The sequence below is a fragment of the Poeciliopsis prolifica genome, unplaced genomic scaffold (genome assembly GCF_027474105.1).
Source record: "Poeciliopsis prolifica strain line A6 unplaced genomic scaffold, Auburn_PproV2 SCAFFOLD095, whole genome shotgun sequence".
In the NCBI taxonomy this organism is placed as follows: Eukaryota; Metazoa; Chordata; class Actinopteri; order Cyprinodontiformes; family Poeciliidae; genus Poeciliopsis; species Poeciliopsis prolifica.
In genome coordinates this window covers 813777-835789 of record NW_026562470.1, presented here as the reverse complement: position 1 = coordinate 835789, position 22013 = coordinate 813777, and the positions used below count along the sequence as shown (strand labels likewise).

The following is a 22013-nucleotide window of genomic DNA, read 5'->3' as shown; positions in this document are numbered from 1 at the left end:
TTTTAATTTCCATCCCTGACTGCAGCGCGTAACACAGGACATGGAGTCTGGGGCAAGGAGGGGGGAGAACTCTAAAATGCTACTTACTTAGAATTCGAGACAATAGTGGACCACACAAAAATGACTAAAGTTCTTTTTGTACTGTTGTTACAATTAAGCAATCTGCTCTTCACTTCAACCTTATATGTGGAGATACACTGTTGATATTACCATTACAAAATAACTTGCAATTAAGTACTGGCAAAGCTCAACATAATTTTCACAGGTTACGGCTGGTGAAAGCAGTGGCGGAACCAGAGGGGTGGCCGGGGTGGCACTTGCTACCCCTACTGCCACCCCACTGGAAATGGTAATTTAAAAAAAAAAGTACTTATGAGATCGGCAAAGATTTGCCAGGAAAACTGTAATTTCCGACTGTCCCTGAAGGAAGCCAGATGCCCGACGCTGTTCATTGGTTAAACTGACATGTGGTTCCTGCTTGATAGAAAACACATCAACGGTTTTAGAGTTACACCATCGAGGAGTTTTGCAGGTATTTACGACATTTTACCGCCCAAAGGTAACCGCTGTTACCTTCCTAATGAGAGGCAGCACTTGTCATACATTTCTAAAAAGAAAAAAAAATGGTTGTGCACTGCTGCGTAGTGCCTCGTTTATTATATTAGCCATGCTAGAGCTAATAGTTCGTGTTTTAGACAGATTCTTTTAACACATGTTTTAATGCACATGCTGCCCTCTAATGTTTTATTTCTCCCAGCTCTTGCTTGAAATGTGTGGTAAGAATATGTGAAAAACCATTAAGTTTTATAATGACTGAAATGTAAGTAGGCTATATCATATGAAAGCTTTGAATTATAACCTAACTAGTTATATTAATTAATTTTTGAACGAAAGGAAACAAAATTTTTTCCTTTTGTTCCATGGAACGGTCCATTTGTATATGGAGCCCTCTGATAAAGCTTTGCTCACCCTTTGGCCACCCCTTGAAAAATAGTCTTGCTCTGCCACTGGCTGAAAGTAACTAAAAAAGTTACTTTTATGTAACTTTAATGTTACTGATTACTTATCCAAATACAGTAATCAGTAATCTAAGTTACTTCTTCAAGAAGTAATCAGTAATTAAGCTTGTTGCGATAAACGATAAATCAATTAATCGCACGATAAATTAAAACTATGGACCTCATTTCAATTATTGTCTATATTCTTTCTTCCTGCCTTTTTCCCTTACTGTTGATGACACTGAATGAAAAAGCTCAACTCCACTGACCCTCCCTTCCTCATTTCCTTAGAGTAATGCCCAGCGCGTGCTGCACCATCTTATGTCGCCGATTGTCGACCCATTATCAAAACCTGAGAGACCACAAATTAGCCGTCGGAAATCCTCGTAAACGGTTCGATTGAACCGTGTGGGTCCAACAATGGACACAAAATAATAACTCCAGTTCACTAATTTTGAAACCAGGCATTAATCAATTCCTTACTACAATCTACCTGCATGTATGTGGCTAGTGTCAGTCTGACTGAATGAAAATCATTATAACCTATTTATGTCACGTTAACGAAGAACAGCTGAAAAGTTACCGGGTTTTCTGGTAGAAATTTCGCTCCAACTCTTCCCGAGTTAGTTATATTTTCTTTGCACGAAATGTTGAATAAACATTCATGTTTCCACATATCATCTCCAATGTCTGCTGGAATTCGGTTGCACCGTGTCAGCTGTTCGGGATTCCCTCCGTGTTTCCCCTCAGAAAGAACGGAGGAGAATCCGCACTGATTGGCTACCGATCACATTCAACAGGCTGCATTAAACTCCCAGTCTGGGCAAATCTTTGATTTAGATCGGAGCGGCCACGACGATCGACCATAACACACAACACAAGTGACAATTTAGAACGAATAATGTTCTAAGATTGTTGTTCGGGGTAAAAAATCCAGTAGTTTGAACTATTGCATCAGGCAGTCGGATTCTTCTCTATTTAAATCTAATTATTACTGAAGGGAAATATACTATACAGACTTCATAATCTGCACTCTTTTGGTTGAATGCAGTATTTATTTCTACTTTGGCTTTATATTGTATAGTTTTTATTCAAGTACATTTATTGTTAATGGAGACAGAATCTATTTCATTTTTGCTTTTGGTTGTTGTATTTATTTTGTGTATCAGTCCCAGTGTTAAGTGTTCTTCTGAAAGTAAATTGTATCTATCTTTTACAGGAAATCTCATGTATTATTACACAATTTCCATTAAATCAATGTAAAAAGGTTATCAAACAATATTATCGTTTATCACAATAACTTTTTGAGACAATCGCCCAGCAAAATCTGTTATCGTGACAGGCCAATCAGTAATCTGATTAAAGTTACTTTTTCAAAGTAACTATGCCATCACTAGCCTTCACACAGCAATGGGTATGAATCCTGCTGTTTGATGTCAGACTCTGTATTCACACTGCCCTTGGTATATTTTCCTTCTCGCCCAGTTTCTAACTCACAAAAGATACAAAGATGTTCAAACAAGAATTATATATACTTGGAGTGTTAAGAAATTTTTTTGTTTTTTGTTTTCAGAAAATAGACTCTTTGACAACCAACCCATTATTGAAAAGTCCATTTATTTCAGAAACTTTACCACTAAGTATATTGCATAACACATAGGTGTATGTTTGAATGCCTTTATTTTTGTTAATTATGATGATTTTCCACTCAGTCTGTTAAGAAGAAATGTCTTTTTCTCTAAGTTCTCGAGTGTGTACCACACACACCTTTTGTTGATACCTCATGGATGCGTCTTGTGGCAGCCATCTTGGGACCCTTCAAAAGATGAGGCTTGCCTAAAGGTCTTTTATAGTAAGTGCAGTGAAAAGAACTGGAGTTGTGATTGGTTGATGCTTAGCTTAAAGTAGTAAAAGAAATGAAAAGCTTCATAAATCGCACATTTCTATAACCAGAGAGGGTCGTGATGGACCTCTCCAGTTAGGATACGCTTCTCAGTGGCAAAGATCAGAATTATCAGCAATTTGTTGTACAAATTAAGCAAGAAAATGTTAATCAACTGATGGCTTATTTAGGTACTAAATAGTGATACAACAAAACAAACCAGTGCAACCTGCGCAGGACCCTCAAGCTCCCAGGCCTCTGGTAGAGGACCCGAGTTCAGAGATGATAAGAACCACCCGCGGTAGGTGAGAAGGGATTTATAAAAATTTAGATAAACAAATTATATATATATATATATATATATATATATATATATATATATATATATATATATATATATATATATATATATATTATCTAAATTTTATATAGACAAATAAAATTTATTTACAACATTATTTAAATAAACTTGTATCATTATTAGCGTTATATAACATGAAGACTATCTTGTGAGATACCTATTCATTTCCTGTCAGAAACAGACTTCTTGATTACATCAACAAAACTTTCTATGTCAATCTTCCAGGTAAAAGAATAATTTGGAGTTAATCATGCTGAATACTACCATTTTTCTGCTGATAGCATATCCATATATTTCTAGAAAATAAAAATGCCACAAGATGCAAGAAGTCCAAGGTCCAGACATATCAGGGTCATGTGAGTGTCACTTTCCAGAAGCCCAGAAAGTTGGAATTCTTTAAAAGATTGTGTTGTATAAACAATGATAATCAGTTAGCCGATGCTTTCTTATTCACCCTGTAGTCATAGCAGCACAGTTAAGTTAGTCTGCCTTTACTGATGATAATAGTGTTGGCTGGTCTCTGATTGGGTTTTGACATTAAGCACAAAGACTTTCTCAACACTCAGATCCAACCATCTAAGGTCCATTTTGTGTCTTTGTCTCAGACCTAAAAGTCTTCGTCTTGTCTCAGTCTTGATACACTCTGGTTAAGTGTTGGTCATGGGTTTGGTGGTCTTGACAACAACACTACCTGGGGCTGAGTTAAAAAAAAACACCAAACAGCATTGCCAATAAAGGCAAACCTACACACAGAAAGTACATGTCCTTTGATCATTTCCATAAATGATCAAGTAAACCTCATTGTATTTTTATAAGGAAGTGAAATGGCAAGAAAGTCGGCTGTGAGAGGGGAAGATTTTCAACAAAGGCTTCTACATAAGGGCTGTCCATTTCACTCCTGCACTACCACTGTGCCCAACTTCTCTGTATTTTTATATTTTTAGGAAGAGTCCAGTTTATATAATGCATTTACAATAAAAACCCAACAGCTCTGTGAATCCCTCATAAGTTATTGAGTGAACATTAGAGACAAAAAATATAAGGAAGACAGCAGACAGGTCAATTGATCATCAGAAAATAAAGAGTATGAATTAACAAAACACCTACCAAGACATGGCCATATATCTAAACAAACAGGCCGGACAAGGAGCACACTAATCACAGACGTAGCCAAGATGCTAATAGTAAGTCTAGAGAAGCTGAAAAAAATCCACAGCTCATGTAGAAGAATAAGTTGATTGGATTAGTTTTAGCTGTGCACTCACAAGTTTGGCTTTCAAGGAAAATTGGCAAGAAGAAATCTGTTGAAAGAAAATCATAAAAGTAGTTTGTTCCTCAATCTCTGAGTCCAAGACCTGCACAGGGTCTTGGGTTTATTGGTACTGGACAGAAAAGATGTTGTAATTTTGGCAGCATTGAAATATTAAAATAAAAGCAATGCAGTTTTATTTTAGAACCCTCATCGCCTCCGTACATTTACCAGCCAGTGCACAGCATGGCATGTTGTTGTTTCACAAGGTTATTCGTGAAAGATGCCATTTCTTTTCCTCCCTTCCAAGCACAATTTAGATCAGGCCTAAAATATCCAGCCCGACCTGGCCCGAGCCCATGGACATTGTGTCAAACCTGATCCAACCACACCAATTAACTCTGATTAGATTTATGAGTCTGAATGACTGCTACCAGCTTAAATGTGTGCTTTGGTTTTGCTGCGCTTCATACAGTCCAACTTCTGCATTTTTTCTTTCCTTGACAGGGTCAACTACCTATTTCTCTATTTAGACAACAATAAGCGAAATAGTACAACTTTATATTGTGCATTCGTATGCAGTTTTCTCTCTGCTCTGCTTCGCATGACATTTTTAACACCAACAGAGGTTCTGACCCTGTCTGATCATCAAGTATATAATTTTGGCCAGAACCTGCCAAAATATTGGGTTGGGTTCAGGTCAGACTCAAGATTATAAATTTAAACTATCCTCTAAATCAACAAAGTTATCTGTGAGAGCAAGCCTGGTCCATGTTGAGCAAAATGTTTGGCACCCCTGATCCAGTGGACACAGCAGAAATATTTAAATGAGTTTTCTGAAAGTTCTTTCATGGTATGCATATGTGGTAGAAAAATAATTATGGAATAATTTCCTGAATTTACCATCTCCACTGTGATGTAAGGTAATGGCTGAATCATGCTGCAGGTTTGTTTCTCTTCAGCAAGAATAATGAAGCAGCCAGAATCTGAAGGAGCCAGGGAGGATAAATGGAACTAAATACAGAGTAATCATGACAGAAAACCTCCAAGAGACTACAGGAGGCTTGGGACTTGTGCTGAAGTTCAACAAAAACTATATCTGCAATTGAACGGTTTAGAGCAGGGTGCTCAGTACGTCAATCGCAAGAAGGTTTTGAGTCGATCTCGGCAGCAGATGACAAACTGAAGGCCTCCAGGATGCTGAGACCAGCACTTCCTCTTCTGACAGGCTTATCAAAATATTCACTAAAATCCAAAACATTTGCAGCTTCATTAAATAATAAAATCAACAAATATGTTAAAATGAATAATCTTAGTAATTATTGTTTCAAGGTGCACATTTAGTGCGTTTCGGTTCCATTAGCAAAATAAAAAGGAACTCAAAGACCGACGGGAGTTTAAATTAGCTATTCAACCACCGCTGTGTTCATGAGAAGCTTATTAATAATCGAGAAATAAACATCAAGCTTGAAAATCTGATATTATAACGGACTGAATGTTTTTAACGTAATCTCTGCTGGACTTGTGGGGCACAGGCCGTGTGCTTAACGATAAAGAGAGATGGAAAGTAAAAGGTGCGAGTGGTTTTGAGCTGATCACCTATTCTAGTGGTTTTATCTTCGCTGTGGTTCATTACAGCCGCTGTAGTTTCTGAACCATCAATGAACGACAAACTTGGACTTATTCCTTCGTTCGTTTGCAGTAAACGTGTTGTAACAAACATCCAGTAGGACAAATATATTTTATTAAGTTTTACAAAACAAATGGCTTCTACCACAATGATTATGTGAAATTAAATTAATTAGATCCCAGCTTCAGAAGAATTGGCTTTATTTTTATAGAGCTCATTGGTTCCTCCAATCAGTCTGCAGTTTCTCATATTGACATCTTCAAACCAAATTTCACATCTCCCATAACTGACTGACACCTGCTGGCCTCAGGTTTGCAACCAGCTTCTGACTGAGAAACCAGTAACCTGCTCCCAGTGTCAGAATCTCACTGAGGAAGAAACCGCATTAGTTTTTCTATCACTTTGTCATTTCTAATATCACTGATGTATATTCATATAGGAAATGAGTCAATAGGGTTTAATTTACAATTTTTATGTCTTCGTGTCATGAGGTAGATCTCAGCTGGCTGCTGAGAGAAAAAGTAGATCTTAGTCTCAAAAAGTTTGAGCTCCCCTGGTTTAGAGTGAAGTATGCTGACACGCAAGAACGAATCAGTCAATGCCCGGTACAAAATTCAATTGAATATCTATGGAAATTGTTGAAGATTATTGTTCACATTATGTGCTTCATGCTATTTCTATGAATTATTTTTGCAATAATTAATAAGAAAAATATTCTGTGTAGATGTGCAAAAAACTTTAAAAACTTCATGTCATCCTCCAACTTCACAACTATGAACTACTTTGTACATGTACAACTCTGCAAAAATACACTTAAGGGTGTAACGTAACAAACTGTGGATGACATAAGGTGTATGAAACTTTTCCAAGTCACTGTAGCTTTTCATCCTCCATCTGCACTATTAAAGACAGCACTGGATTTCATACAAAGTCTGTCTGTAATGTTGCATGACATTTTTAAAAAGACAATGACCTCTCCTCCAACTCCCACCGAAGACCAGGTTTGGGTGCAGTCTGAATCTTTTCTGGAGATGTGAATAAGTCAAATGGCTGTGGAACAGAGACCACTCTGTGACAGAGAGGCAGTGTCGGAGGTGGAGGGAGCAGAGAGGTGAGTTATGAATAACGAAGAAAGAGGGTGGAGAGGTGAGCAGATAAGTGGTGCAGACTAGAAAAAGTGGCAGCAAAGAGACAGCAAAATGCTGCCATGATTTAACTTTAAAATGAAAGATTGATGAGCTTATTTAAATGTGCTCCCAGAAACGACGATTTGGCTCATATAAACCTTCAAATTTATGAGGAGGGGTGTGGGCATCGATTGACTGTGAGAAAGGAGGGAGGAAGCAATAGAGGCAGAAGGGGGTGGGAGGTGAGAGGATCAGAATCAAACTTGCGTCATGAATTTCATCTTTCCGCTCCTAAAACCAAACGTCCTAATAAATGCGAGACGAAGGGGTCGGAGCCTGGAAAATCTACAGGCTTCGATTGGTCACTTGGCGATGCTTACCATATCAATAGTCCAACTTCTTCCCCTTCCACCAGCCCAGCCTTGTCCCAAATTTGGTTCACTCATTTTCAGTTTAACTCCCCCTCATCTACATCCCAAACCACAACCCCTTCAGTCAAGACAGCTGGGAGGAGCTGGAGGGATTTAAGGGTGGGAAAAGTATTTGTGGAGGAGCCAGAGGGTTGTCGACTTGGATCTTATGGTGAGACCTTGACATTAATGGGAGAATTGAAAGAGCTGACTCTGCAGCCACAGGAAAAAGAAGTGAGGGATGGGGGAAAAGCAAACTGTGCAACAAGGAGCAAGTTTTGACACACACTGAGGAGTTGTCATATAATCATCATCATCGATTAAACTGCAGGCACAGCTTTCTCAGTGACAGCCATGGTGCACCACATTCCCACCTTTCACTACCAATCTATCTCTACTAGCCCTCCCCACTCTCACTGAAGCAGTGTACCCCCACTTCTCTTTCACACAGACATTCCTGAGACCCACCAAATCCCCTACCCACTTTTTCAAAAAAGTCTCAGCCTCCCCCTCTTCTCCCACTGCGCCATCTGTGACCCACAGAAAGGCTTGCGTGTCGACACCCAGTCTGACCTTTTCTGTGCTTTTGTTTTGCCACTGTGACACAGTGAGGACACAGAACAGAAACATGCTGCCCTACATTCAGCAGCACAACTTCCCCTGAACCGGAGCTACAAGGAAAAAAAGAAGCACATGTACACCGATGAGGCATGGCAACTCAGTATTTCTAGCTTTGGTGAGAAATCAATATCTCATCATATCCGACTTCTCCTCTGTAGTGATATTCAACAGTTGCCACAGTCTGCAGCCACAGGATCAATGGATTAGTATTAGGCCTCACATACTAATACTAACACCTGCCTATTCTGGTCAGCTGGACCAGAATACAGGGCAGCTTATGTTAATATGTTGTGTCTGCATGAGTTTAATTGTTTGCGCATTTGTAAACTCTCCTGCCAAATCAGCTGCTGTCATTAAGAAGGTTGCTGATTAAGAGCATGCTTACCAGAGACTAGACACCGTTTTCAGACCCATGCGGCCACCAAATACGTGAGTGGGGGCACTGACTGCCTCTATAAATTTGCTTGATAGAATTCCATCCAATATTTTTTGAAAAATACACTTTAGTTATGTTTCCCTCCCTATGTCTAAATTACTGATTTTTTTTTTGATTTTTTTTTTTTATGGAAATAAAAATTGCTGGGTTGGTAATAGTCAGGCAACTATTATTAACAATGAATGGGCAGACAGGACATGGTGGGCAGATCTGTAAGTCAGACTCTCACAGCAGAGCAAAAATGTGACTTGATTTTTAGATATTTGGCAAGGTAAAGAAGATCAATGGATAAGAGCCACTTCACATATAAGTATCAGCCAATTACACATCTTCCAAATCTAAGAAAATCAGAGTTGATTTATCAGCTGGTCGTAATATCAGTGCACCCCTACTTTAAATTAAATTTTCAGATGATGAAATATAGCATATTTGGGTTGGGACCTATTTTAAGATTATGGTCATTTTGCAGGGACTCAAAAACATGAACTAATATATAAATAAAGCCAATTTCTTCAGAGCTGTCTAGCACCATTCTTAAAAAAATATCAATCAGATCAGGCATTTTCACCTCATTTGACCAAAATGTCTTTCACACAGCAGCTTACTGGGGTTGAAGTGATAAATCACCAAGATGATCATTTTTTTCTAAGTTGCCAACTCAGCAATATTCTTGGTAAATTTAGAAAAATTTCAGCTTTCACATAACTTTTTGGAGGCACCCCTGCACAGATCCAGTCATATTGAGTATCTCAAAACAGTATTCATCACAGCTGAAATTGTTCGGATTTTGTCACATTATAAACAAACATTAGTAAAATTTATTGAAATTTTATTTGATAAACAAACACAATCAATCTATTTAAATTTAAATATTGTGAAGATTGGCTCTTTTATGTTCTTTTGGCCAAAACATTTTTGTGTGGTAGAAATGTGTGAGTTTCACAATGGAACTCACACAATTGTGAAACATGGTAATGCCAGAATTATGCTTTGGAGATAATTTTCTTTAGCAGGAACCAGAGAGATATCAAGAGACGTTGGGAAGAAAACCTGTCTGAGGCTTCAAAATACTTCCTGCTGCTGAGATTCTCCTTCCCACCAAACAAGAACCCTGAACATGCAGTCAGCATGGGATGGTTTCCATCAAAGCATATTGTTATGTTTGCAATGTCCCAGTCCTAAATCTAATTAGGAAGATTTGGCAAAACATGAAAATTATAGTTTATTTTCACCCTACATCTACCCTGACTCCGAGATATTTTGTGCATTAAAACTGGAAAAATTCTAAGCCTTTATATTTCCAAGACAAATATAGAGGCAACTATATTTCTGTAGTTGTGACTACAACAAAAATTATGAGGGTTAAGAATCACAATTACACACTATTTTGTACTGGTCTGTCACATAAACTTTCCCAAATAATAGATTAAAGCTTTTTCATTTTATGTGACAATGTAATGGTGTGGACATGGACCCGCCAACTGTGACCTGATGGGGACTGTACCCACCAAAATTTCCACCTCCTCTCCTTTATGTGTCATACAGAATGCAGCAGTGCGCCACATCTGCTGTTACTTTGCATTTAGTCTGGAATATCAGTGGTCGGGAAAAAGACACAATCAATAAAAAATCTGAAAGAGGGAAGCAATGTTTTTCTATTAATGGTCAACACTACAACAGCAAGATAAGATCTAAAAGAATCACATTTCACAGGTCAGTAAAGGGTTTAAATTAAAAAATATATATAAAGTCTCAGGGTTAGTAGTCTAAAGCTATAGCTTGACTTAGACAACCATAATATTAACCCACGCTGTGCAGATTGGTGTGTTTCGGAGTAGTTAACTCAAATGAGGCAATCTAAATATCTACTTTCTGACAGATTATCATTAAAGCAGGTGTTTAAATCGGCTAATAAACCACCGCTGGTATCTTGACAAAACTGACAGAAACCAAGCTGTTTACAGGTTTATGTCTGGAGAGATATAGATATTTTATATATATCCAAACATCAGCACTTTTCTCAGCTTTAATTTAAGACAAAATTCACTTTGTCTTTTAATTCTTTGTACTTACTGCAACACCGATTGCCCATTTGGGATACAAATAAATAAATCTAAAAATGTATAGAAACTGAATAAGAAATATGGGGGCTGCAACCATTTTTTGTGACAGATTCCTGCTTACCCTGCATTGGAACAGTCTGGTTTAGTGGACATCAAATAAAGCATAGTAATGGCATCCACAAGTTCACATCACTAGCTGTAATGGCGAATGGGTGATGTCCAATCCAGTAATATTGATGGTCACTCCACTCCCCAACCAATGTTTTAACATCTTTATAGCTCTTAGTATGTTTTAATAGTTGCTAAAAGATTTAATTTTTGAAATATACTATTAATCTGACAAGTCTTGTCAGGATGTTCATCCTAATTTATTGAATAAGACTGTGTGGTAAGTCCTGGCTGTATTCTCAGCACAAAAAAGGCATCTTCCTCATCAGCACATGTCCCCACCAACTTGCAGCACAAAGTTACACCCTTGCTTCCATGGATTACAGCAATAGCTGATTATACGCATTAGCCTGTATCTGGAGTTAAATAGAAAAGAAAAATAGAATCTCTAAATATGTTTCCAAATTGCCAGACTGACTTTGATGAATCATTGTGTTTTTCTCCAGGGTTCTTTATCTCACCTCTCCCTTGTTCGTTATTGTTAGTGATGAGTTTGTCAGCTGATGCTTTCTAATAGCCTATATTTTTTACTGATCAAAAAGTCATTGTGTATTTATTTTTGCTCGAATGATTTCAGATAAATCAAAAACAGCTCTCTTACCTTGGCCGTGCAACATGTGGGAGCTGCAGGCGAGAAGGATCAGGAAAAGAGGCAGATTCCCATTCCGGGATCTCTCACTGCTGCCTCTCGGGTTCATCCTCACGCGTAAAAGCGGTGGAGAAAGTCCGGTTCACTCCAGCAGCTCTTCCTGCCCCGCGCGGCGTGTTGCGGCAGAAGAGCCTCGATGTTTCGGTGCTCCAAAAGCTGGCAGCGCAGATCAGGACTGAAGATCCAGGAGTTTTTCCCCACTGCCAAGCCTTTCAGCTTCCCGAGCCAAGCGTTCAAAAAAGGCAGGTTTTAGAAAACCGTAATCTCTCACTGCGATCCAGAGAGCTTGTGAGACCCACGACGCCTCTTTTTATTTGGATTGATGAACAGAAAAGTGAATACGTTCCAGTGTGTTTTATCGGCTTATTCTCTGCAACAATCTAGTAATTCAGTCTGTGAATAACTCTGGATTTGGGTTGAAAAAAAATGAGATCCTGTGGTTGCTTTTAATCTCGGGTACCACTTTGCTCTTTCCCCCTCAACTTTAACGCCAGCAGTAAATGATTTCCGCTCCTTCTCTCGTATTTCACTTGTCGCGCTGTGATGCTCCAGCAGCTCAAATTGAACGGGGGAAATTTACGACACACGGGTTTTAAAACACACACGCACACACACACACACACAGAGAGAGAGAGAGAGAGAGCAGCTTGTGTGTGTCTGAGGGAAATGGGTTTGTACTGAATGGAAAACAAAAATAGATAAACACAACGAGTGGGTCAAACCTAAAAGCTGTTGCTGCGACGCCGGTTCAGGCTTCTTCGCTTTTTTCAGTCCCAGTCTTCAGCTGCTTCCGACCAAAACTACGCCACTTCAAATATATCTTAATTATTCAGTTTTTACTCACTGGGATTCTCTTCCTATTTGAAGCAAGCTTCAGGCGTTTTTTCCTCCGTCTCGGTGGAAGTCGGCGCCCTATTTGAGCTTTGAGGAGACCGTCTGAAGCAAAGTGTCTTCCAGAGCTGAGCGCTGCCGCCGCCTGCCGCTCCGCTCTGCTCTGCTTTGCTCTGCTCTGCTTTGACTTCGGGGTTGGTGGAGAGGGGAGAGAGAGGCACAGGGAGGAAGAGCTTTTACGTTAACAGCCAGCCTTTGGATAAAAGTAACAACGTTAATAATTACAAATCTGCTTTTTATAGTGCTTCTGCCACGGTTTTAAGTTGTCCCGTTCTTCCTCCTTTCAGTTTTTTCTTTGCGAGTTCAAAACTCTCAAACTCAAACTTCCATTGATTGTTATCCGACCTCTGTGATTGGTCGGCCTTCTTCCATCTGTTTCTATGACTGGGGAGCCCACATAGGGGGGCAAGTGTGTAGTGGACAGGTTCCCTAAGCCCTCAAATCACCAAAGACGATACTGAAGTTGGTGTCTGATTAAAGGCTCAAAGACCTGAAATAAAGGACTACTAAACTTTTTTTTTTTTTTTTTTTAAAGAAGAACCTGGGGAACCTTCATCAGCTCCATTTTAAAATGTAAAACAAACAAACAAAAAACTACCACAGGTATTAGTTACTTTGACCAAGTCTTTGAGTTTTCAAAATATATTTTATTAGTATTTGCAATATCAGAACAAGCTTGACTTTATTGTCTTTATAGGTTGGAATTTAAAATTGCAGCAGTGGGGATACAGCTATGCTAATAGTTGATACAATGAATGAGGCAAGAGGAGCATGCCCGCACCTGCATGTTACCACTTGGTGATTTTTATCTCTGGAAAAAAGGCTGGACTCCCATCCAGGGTATTCCGATCCTGCAACCCACCACCATGCAGTTTGCCACAATTCAAACTGGACACTTTAAAAAGGTTTATTACAGATCAGGACCCCCTACACCGGCATTTATGTGAAACCCTCTGTGAGTGCTCTTTTACATGTCAAGCATAAAAGCCACATTGTTTGTTTGGCTCACACACACAGAATGCAAACCTCTAAAATTGAGACTTCAACTCAGCCTACATATATATCGACAGACAGACAGACATTTGCCCTGCGACAGACTGGTGATCTGTCCAGGGTGTACCCCACCTCTCTCCCAGAACATTAGCTGGAGGTAGGCACCAGTACGTTCCAACCCCACTAGGGACAAGGGTGTAAGTAAATGGAAGGATGGATAGATTAATATATACTGCTCAAAAAAATAAAGGGAACACTCAAACAACACAATATAACTCCAAGTAAATCAAACTTCTGTGAAATCAAACTGTCCACTTAGAAAGCAACACTGATTGACAATCAATATCACCTGCTGTTGTGCAAATGGAATAGACAACAGGTGGAAATTATTTTCATATTTATTTCATTCATTCAGATCTAGGATGTGTTATTTGAGTGTTCCTTTTATTTTTTGAGCAGTGTATATACATCAGCAATATAAAAAAAGCATTTCAAGCCTACTCTTAAGAGTTGAAAGGGTGTCTGCCTCATGAACAATACATGAGGGAAACATATAAACAAATATATAAATAAAGCTAAGCTCATAGTTGTGATAAACCCCAGGTATTGGGGTTTCTCTCAAATCATTCTGATTTTTTTTTAATCATTATTTATCTTGGCAGTACATTTCTTTGTTTAATGTCTTAGTTTATTTATTATTGTGTTCTATTCTTTACTCATTTGGATGTATTTCTCTTTAATTACTGTCTGTATTTCCCATTGTTTAGTTTCTTTGTGTCCAGTTCAGCTTTCTTTGTGTTAATTACTCACCTCTCCCCAGCCTGCTGTTTGCTCTCTCCCACAGCAGTTTCACATCTGCATCCACTATCATTCTCAAACTCTTCTTTCCAAACATAAGCTCGCTGGTTGTTATTGTTCTTTGCTTCACTGCTTTAGGACCTATTTATTTTCTTTAGTTCATCTTTCTGGTTTCTTGGACTTTGCTTTTGTAAGTTTACCTTTGCATTATTAAGCATCTTCATTGTGCTTACTCCTCACACTCCCTGCATTGTGGCTTCCGTAAACACGTATGACAATATAGTGACTTGCAACGGGTGATTTTGAGCTTTTGTCATCATGTGATGTTCTGTGTTGTTCTCTGTGTTTATTTTGAGTTTTCTGTGTCTTTGAGTCTTCGTGTTGTCCTGTCTCCCCTTGATTATTCCCAGGGTTAGGATGAAATCAAACTGTGATTTCACCCTAACCCTGTGTCTCGTTTCTGTGATTACCTTCTATGTATTTAACCCCACCCGTATCCTTTGTTCCTCGTTGGGTCCTAGTTGTTTGTTATTTCCAGTCTCTCTATTCTGACCATTTGTAAACCCTGTTGCTGCCTGTGTTGAGCCCTGGACTTCCGCTCAGCAGTGCTGCCAGCATTTTGGACTTTGGATTATTTTGTACTTTTTTAATAATTAAAATCATCATTTCATTTCAACCTGGTTCCACCACGTTTGCCTCACCACTTCCACACCTCTACTTTATGACATATGATTATCCTGCAAGAGGCAAGAGGACATACTGACAACTCTTTCTCACTCTGTTTTTATCTGACTAATCTAACTAGGTAACTCCATTCTGAATCAAGTTACTGTTGAGTTAAGCGTGAGTGACAATAAAGAAGAACCCCTCATATATGAAATGCAGATAACATGATTTAACATGGCAACGCGAGAAAAGAAGAAGCCTAAAAGTGTGCATTCCTCTCCAATGGAATTAGACATTTTAATCACAACATAAGGAGAATATATTTAACAAAAAGAACAATACTATTCGTGCTGCAAAATGGCAAGTTTGCATGGACAAAATCAATACGTGAATGTGATTCAGCAAAGAATTTATCATATTTTTGATGCTGCACTTATTTAACATAAAAAAAGGAGGATAATTTTATTTGTATAAACAAAATGCCAATATCTATTGTATTTCAGATTCACCAAAATATGTAAATGTCAAAATGTGATGCTGACTACATTATTGCCTTCATTGAAACCTGCAATTCTGTGGAGTTTTTCATTTATTTATGTAGGTCTGACCACAGAGAACCCCACTAAATTGTACAGCAGGGCTGCCCTAGGCTTTCAGAAACTAGCTACTTAGAAATGTTAAAGTCACATTGATAAGTGACAGTGCAGTTGTACAGCTCATCAGTGGGAAGGCTCCTATTTAAACAGCTCCATTATAAAATAAAATGTAACTAAAAGTAAAGGTTTTCATGCCTCATACCAATAACATAGAGAAACAGAATAGCTTTAATAGAGCATCAGCCTGCGATGGACTCACAACCTGTCCAGGGTGTACCTGGAATGTCTCGCTGGAGATAGGCACCATATCCTTCCCGACCCCACTAGGGATAATGGTGTAAGGCAATGGATGGATGAAGAGCACCAGCCAGGGATTGAACCCTGGTGTTCCATAGAACCTCATCATGTTAATGTGCGTTATAGAGTCATGTCCACCTCTTAGGCACCTCTGCTGTATATTAACAGTGCATATTAATATACACTTTCTAACTTTTCTAAAGAGATGGGGTTAGCATTAAAACAAAATGCAACACATAGAATATCCTAGTGTCATATGAGTGATGTGCAGGCTGAAATTTCATTGAGATAAAAAAAATTATGGAAAGGTTTTGCCTCCCAAGTACAAAATAAAGTCACATATTGTTCTTTGACAGTGTAAAAAAATACAATTCACAAACTGTTTTAAGGAATGTTCCTTCCTTTATGATGGAATATATCACCCTGAGTTGGACAAGTTTAAACATTTTAAATTTCAGAGCTGTTTCAAGGAAGCACAAAGTCTTTAAAATCATTAACATATATAAGTTATGAAACAAGAAGCTAATTTCAAGATCAGCTGAAAAGTTAAAACTGTGTGTGTTTTGTCAATTCTCATATTGAGGAACAGGTGCTGCCATTGAGGCCCAAAGCCTCATTTCTTCCTATAAGAAGAAATCCTGTTTTGGGGTTAGAGTTTGGATATAGATATAAATGAAGAAAACATCACTGCAGTGGAAAAAACGTAATGGAAAGTTCTTTTGAAGAAAGAAATGTCATGGTTTGTGGTTGAAGATGAGGACTCAAATCCAGCAGATTGGAGGGGTTGAGTGCTGATGTGAATATATTCAATGAAAAGAACGCCAACTGATGAAAATCCAGAGAAAACAAAAGAATCCAATACAAAGACAACAGGAGAATAATAAGAAAAATAATGTACTTTAAGTAGAATAAACAAACTCAATTTTACATTACAAAACTCAGAAATTAAAGCATATTATATCTGAAGAGTATAAGTAAAAAAAAAAAACATCATTATAGAAAGACCATAAGAGATCCACTTGTAATTTGCCTTAACCCATGTAGAGGACACAACATGAGAAAGGAGGGTCAGATATCCTAATCCCCACCCATAGCCTCAACAAAAAGATAAAGAAGCCCAACCCTTACAAGCATGAATTATGATCCTGTAAGTCAGGATTTTTAAAAAAAATGTGTTTTTGATTTTCTTAGGGTATAGAAAAAAAGTGGGGGGAAAAAAATTGCAAAAAATGATTTTTTCTAGGATTTGTCTATATGTTTGTTCACTCAGGTGGACAAAACACTCTTATGTTTTCTCAACTAATGAAGTGATGTAGGCCTATATTAAAATGTCAATATATTTTGACCTTAGTTAACAGAATGCATAAATATATAGCATTGTATAGCTCTTCTCCTTGTCTTATAGTCACTTCTATCTGATCTCTATGGAAGTAAATATGTGCCATCAGGATTTGAATAAAAAATGCCTCTGAATTTTCAACGTAAAAAAATTCAGTGATAAAAAATTCGCTGTTAAAAATTCAACGTCTAAAAATTCGCTGTGAAAAAATTCAACGGCTAAAAATTTGCTGTAAAAAAAATTCAACGTCTAAAAATTCGCTGTAAAAAAAATTCAACGTCTGAAAATTTGCTGTAAAAAATTCAACGTCTAAAAATTCGCTGTAAAAAATTCAACGTCTAAAAATTCGGTGTAAAAAAATTCAACATCTAAAAATTTGCTGTAAAAAATTCAGCGTCTAAAAATTCGCTATTAAAAATTCAACGTCTGAAAATTCGCTGTAAAAAATTCAACGTCTAAAAATTCGCTGTAAAAAATTCAGCGTCTAAAAATTCGCTGTTAAAAATTCAACGTCTGAAAATTCGCTGTAAAAAATTCAACGTCTAAAAATTCGCTGTAAAAAATTCAGCGTCTAAAAATTCGCTGTAAAAAATTCAACGTCTAAAAATTCGCTGTAAAAAATTCAGCTTCTAAAAATTCGCTGTAAAAAATTCAACGTCTAAAAATTCGCTGTAAAAAATTCAGCGTCTAAAAATTCGCTGTCTCAAATTCAACGTCTAAAAATTCGCTGTTAAAAATGACAAGGTTACTTCAGGTCACAGACATGCGCAATGGACGTCAGATTCCAACACCCAGCCAATCACAAGACGCCACGTCATAGAGAAGAAATATCAGCTTCACGGAGACTGGCGACTATGGAGGCGAACGCTAACCCAAAGGTGAGTTTAATGCTTTCATATTTCTGTAGTACATTTCATTTTGCGCCTGGGGTTTGATACATTATCTTAAAGCTCGATTTAAAACACGGGTTTGGTCCGTTGTTAATCTTACAGCATGTAGCGCAGGCATATAACGTCTCGCTACCTCCTAGCATCCAGCCCCTCCTAGCCTCCTAGCCTCCAGCCCCTCCCCGCTGTCTCTCACCCAACTTCCCCCGTTTTATTTAAAAAAGAAAGAAACTTGGATCTTTAAAGAGAACTGATGGGTGGCGACTTTCTGGGTTGTTTGTATCTTGTCTTGGGTGAAAACTAAGAAGTGACTGAAACAGTGCTTGGGCCATTTACATTATATTCTTCAGGCAGTGATGGTGAGTGGTTGATAGCTGGTGCTAATGTCACATGTGTCAAACTCCAGACCTCCAGGGCCGCTGTCTTGCGGTTTTTAGATGTGCCACACTACAAAACGCTGGAATGAAATGGTTTAATTACCTCCTCCTTGTGTAGATCAGGTCTCCAGAGCCTTGCTAATGATCTAATTATTATATCCAGGTGTGGTGCAGCAGAGGCTCATCTAAAAGTTGCAGGGCAGCGGCCCTCCAGGACTGGACTTTGACACCCCAGGCTTATATATGTCCATTTAGGACACAAATAGTGATAGTCATAAGCATTGACTTAAGCTACACAGAAATTGTCTTCCAAAGGAATTTGGCATGTTTTAAAGCTTACTTTGTATTAAACACGTTTTTAAAAAATTATCTTTTTACCCTGATGTTACTTTGGTATTTGTTTTTGATGCACTAGCTCTTCAATTACCATATGAAATTTAAACTTTTTCCTGTAACTACATTAACTTATGTTTTTTTCTCTTAGACTGGTATAACATATGCGATGCTTCAAAGGCCATTTCTCGCTGTCCAGACCATCTCCTCCAAAAACCTGCAACGGAGAACCCCTGGCTGTTGAAGATGGACTTAAGAGATAGAAAAAGTCATGGCTCTGCATACTCATATAATCATGTATATTATTTGTACTCTCAATTCCTCTAGTTTTGTCAAAATCATATATCTGATTTTGACAAAACTAGAGGAATTAGAATAACAATGTTCAGAGTAGATACTTCATTTGTCCTGTACTGTTTGTACAGGCAGTTTTAAATATGAAACTGAAATTGTTTTTATGCAAAATTTTATTGAATGTACTTGCATGAGTTCATCTATGCTTGAAGTATTACAAAATAAATTACCTAAGACAAACTAACTTTCTGATTCTTATGATGCCAGAAATTTAAAGTACTACAACAATGGACAAATGTACCTATTAGCTTCCTTTTGAGTTAACAAAAAACAATCAAATTATAAATTTTAAACACTTTAGTTCTGTAACAACTTCCATAAAAGCACTAAAATTCACATTTATGGTAACATAATCAGCATTTTCCTTTACATTTTATAAATGTGAAGATTTCCGCTCTTCAAAATAAGTCATGCTTTGAATTTAATCACAGACAAAATCCTGATTATGATTAGTTACCTATATACAGTCAGATGTTAAGCACAATTTATACAATTATTATACACAGAATTTAACTTGATTGAACATAATTACAAAAAGGTAACGTGAAAAATAATTAAATTCAAAGCATGATTCATTTTGTAGAGCGGAAGTCTTATTTTGAAGACAACTTTCACATAGTAAAAAACTGCTCACAAAACTGAACTGCAGCAATATAAATGTCACATTAAGAAGACGGCGATGTGGCTTTTGGGTTTACTGCATTTCTTTAGGCTGCCATTTGTTCATCAGTCAGTTGCAAATTAGACTTTGGTACTGTGACGTTTGACTCGTGAAGAGGAAACCCGCTGTCCTTCCTTACAATTTCTGGAATTTGTACACCCTGGAAAACACAAAGATTTGCCAATTAACACAACAAAAATGACAAATTTTAGCATAGCTCAAACATTCTTTGTCACCAAAATATATTGTGGAGATACAAAATAGTGGGAATTTTAATTGCACCCGAGTCTTCTATAGACTAATATTGACAACTCAGGTACAATTAATAAAATTCTGTCGAAATTTTATGTACATACAATATTGCATATAATAAAACAAAAACTTTTATCACCTCCTCTGTAAATTTCAAAAATATTTCTCCTTAGACAGGGACATTTTGTGTGTGTAGCATATTTAATATACAAAACATTTCAAAGTGCTTTACATGACAAAACAGACGCAATTATTAAATTATGATATTTAATCTAAAATTAGTTAGCTGACATACTTAGAAGCATGTTTTCTTCAAAATGAGTTAAAATGAACCGAGAAAACAAAGGGGATTGTTTATAGTGTTACTAGGTAACAGGACAACGTTTTGTAGCAATTAATATTCTATATCAATACTTGTCAGATAAGAAAAGCAGTATTTTGGATGATGTTATAATGACAATAAATTTGTTGCTTCATTCATAAGTGAATTCTTCCGTACTTTACGAAAAGATGGCAATCTTACTGTGCTCTTCTCCCATTAAAATTGTAGAAACTATATCAAACACAAGTAAATCTACAGTTTGGTAGGTAACTAGTATTTTTTATAATGTCGTAATGACAATAAATTCATTAATTCATTCATAAATTAAGTCACATTAACAGTACAGTAGCTGAACAGAATGGGGTTGTGGGTATAGTTAATGTCGGAAGTGGTCATAGCCCTTCCTTGAAGCACACAAGGCAGCCATATTAACTTATTACATTAGTTAATATGTAATAACTAATGTTGCTTTCATTTATCCTCATTGACACTGTTCAGCCTGGGATGCGCGTCTTCTATCTAAAGCCTGTATCTTTGCTAGGCTATGGTGGAGAGCGGTAGCATCTCCTGAAAAATTTGGACTTTACTAAGACCGCCTGTCTCAGTCTCACCCAAGACAAGATACAAACAACCCAGAAAGTCGCCACCCATCAGTTCTCTTTAAAGATCCAAGTTTCTTTCTTTTTTAAATAAAACGGGGGAAGTTGGGTGAGAGACAGCGGGGAGGGGCTGGAGGCTAGGAGGCTAGGAGGGGCTGGATGCTAGGAGGTAGCGAGACGTTATATGCCTGCGCTACATGCTGTAAGATTAACAACGGACCAAACCCGTGTTTTAAATCGAGCTTTAAGATAATGTATCAAACCTCAGGCGCAAAATGAAATGTACTACAGAAATATGAAAGCATTAAACTCACCTTTGGGTTAGCGTTCGCCTCCATAGTCGCCAGCCTCCGTGAAGCTGGTATTTCTTCTCTATGACGTCTTGTGATTAGCTGGGTGTTGGAATCTGACGTCCATTGCGCATGTCTGTGACCTGAAGTAACCTTGCCATTTTTAACAGCGAATTTTTAGACGTTGAATTTTTTACAGCGAATTTTTAGACGTTGAATTCTTTACAGCGAATTTTTAGACGCTGAATTTTTTACAGCGAATTTTTAGACGTTGAATTTTTTACAGCGAATGTATAGACGCTGAATTTTTTACAGCGAATTTTTAGACGTTGAATTTGAGACAGCGTATTTTTAGACGCTGAATTTTTTACAGCGAATTTTTAGACGCTGAATTTTTATAGCGAATTTTTAGACGCTGAACTTTTTACAGCAAATTTTTAGACGTTGAATTTTTTACAGCGAATTTTTAGACGTTGAATTTTTTACAGCGAATTTTTAGACGTTGAATTTTTTTTAGCGAATTTTTAGACGCTGAACTTTTTACAGCAAATTTTTAGACGTTGAATTTTTTACAGCAAATTTTTAGACGTTGAATTTTTTACAGCGAATTTTTAGACGCTGAATTTTTTACAGCGAATTTTTAGACGTTGAATTTATGACAGCGAATTTTTAGACGCTGAATTTTTTTACAGCGAATTTTTAGACGTTGAATTTTTTACAGCGAATTTTTAGACGTTGAATTTATGACAGCGAATTTTTAGACG

General features: G+C 37.5%; 1 protein-coding gene across 2 annotated transcripts in view; it reads right to left on the bottom strand.

Annotated features, from left to right (window-relative positions):
* Window positions 1–12562, bottom strand: part of LOC129353727 (protein sidekick-1-like) — a 355296-nt gene extending 342734 nt beyond the window's left edge. For both annotated transcript variants that reach the window (XM_055023085.1, XM_055023086.1), the window contains exon 1: window positions 11547–12562. In XM_055023085.1, the coding sequence (XP_054879060.1) occupies window positions 11547–11643 (97 nt within the window). In that variant the 5' untranslated portion in view covers window positions 11644–12562. The remainder of the gene's footprint in view (window positions 1–11546) is intronic.
* Window positions 12563–22013: the final 9451 nt, after the last annotated feature.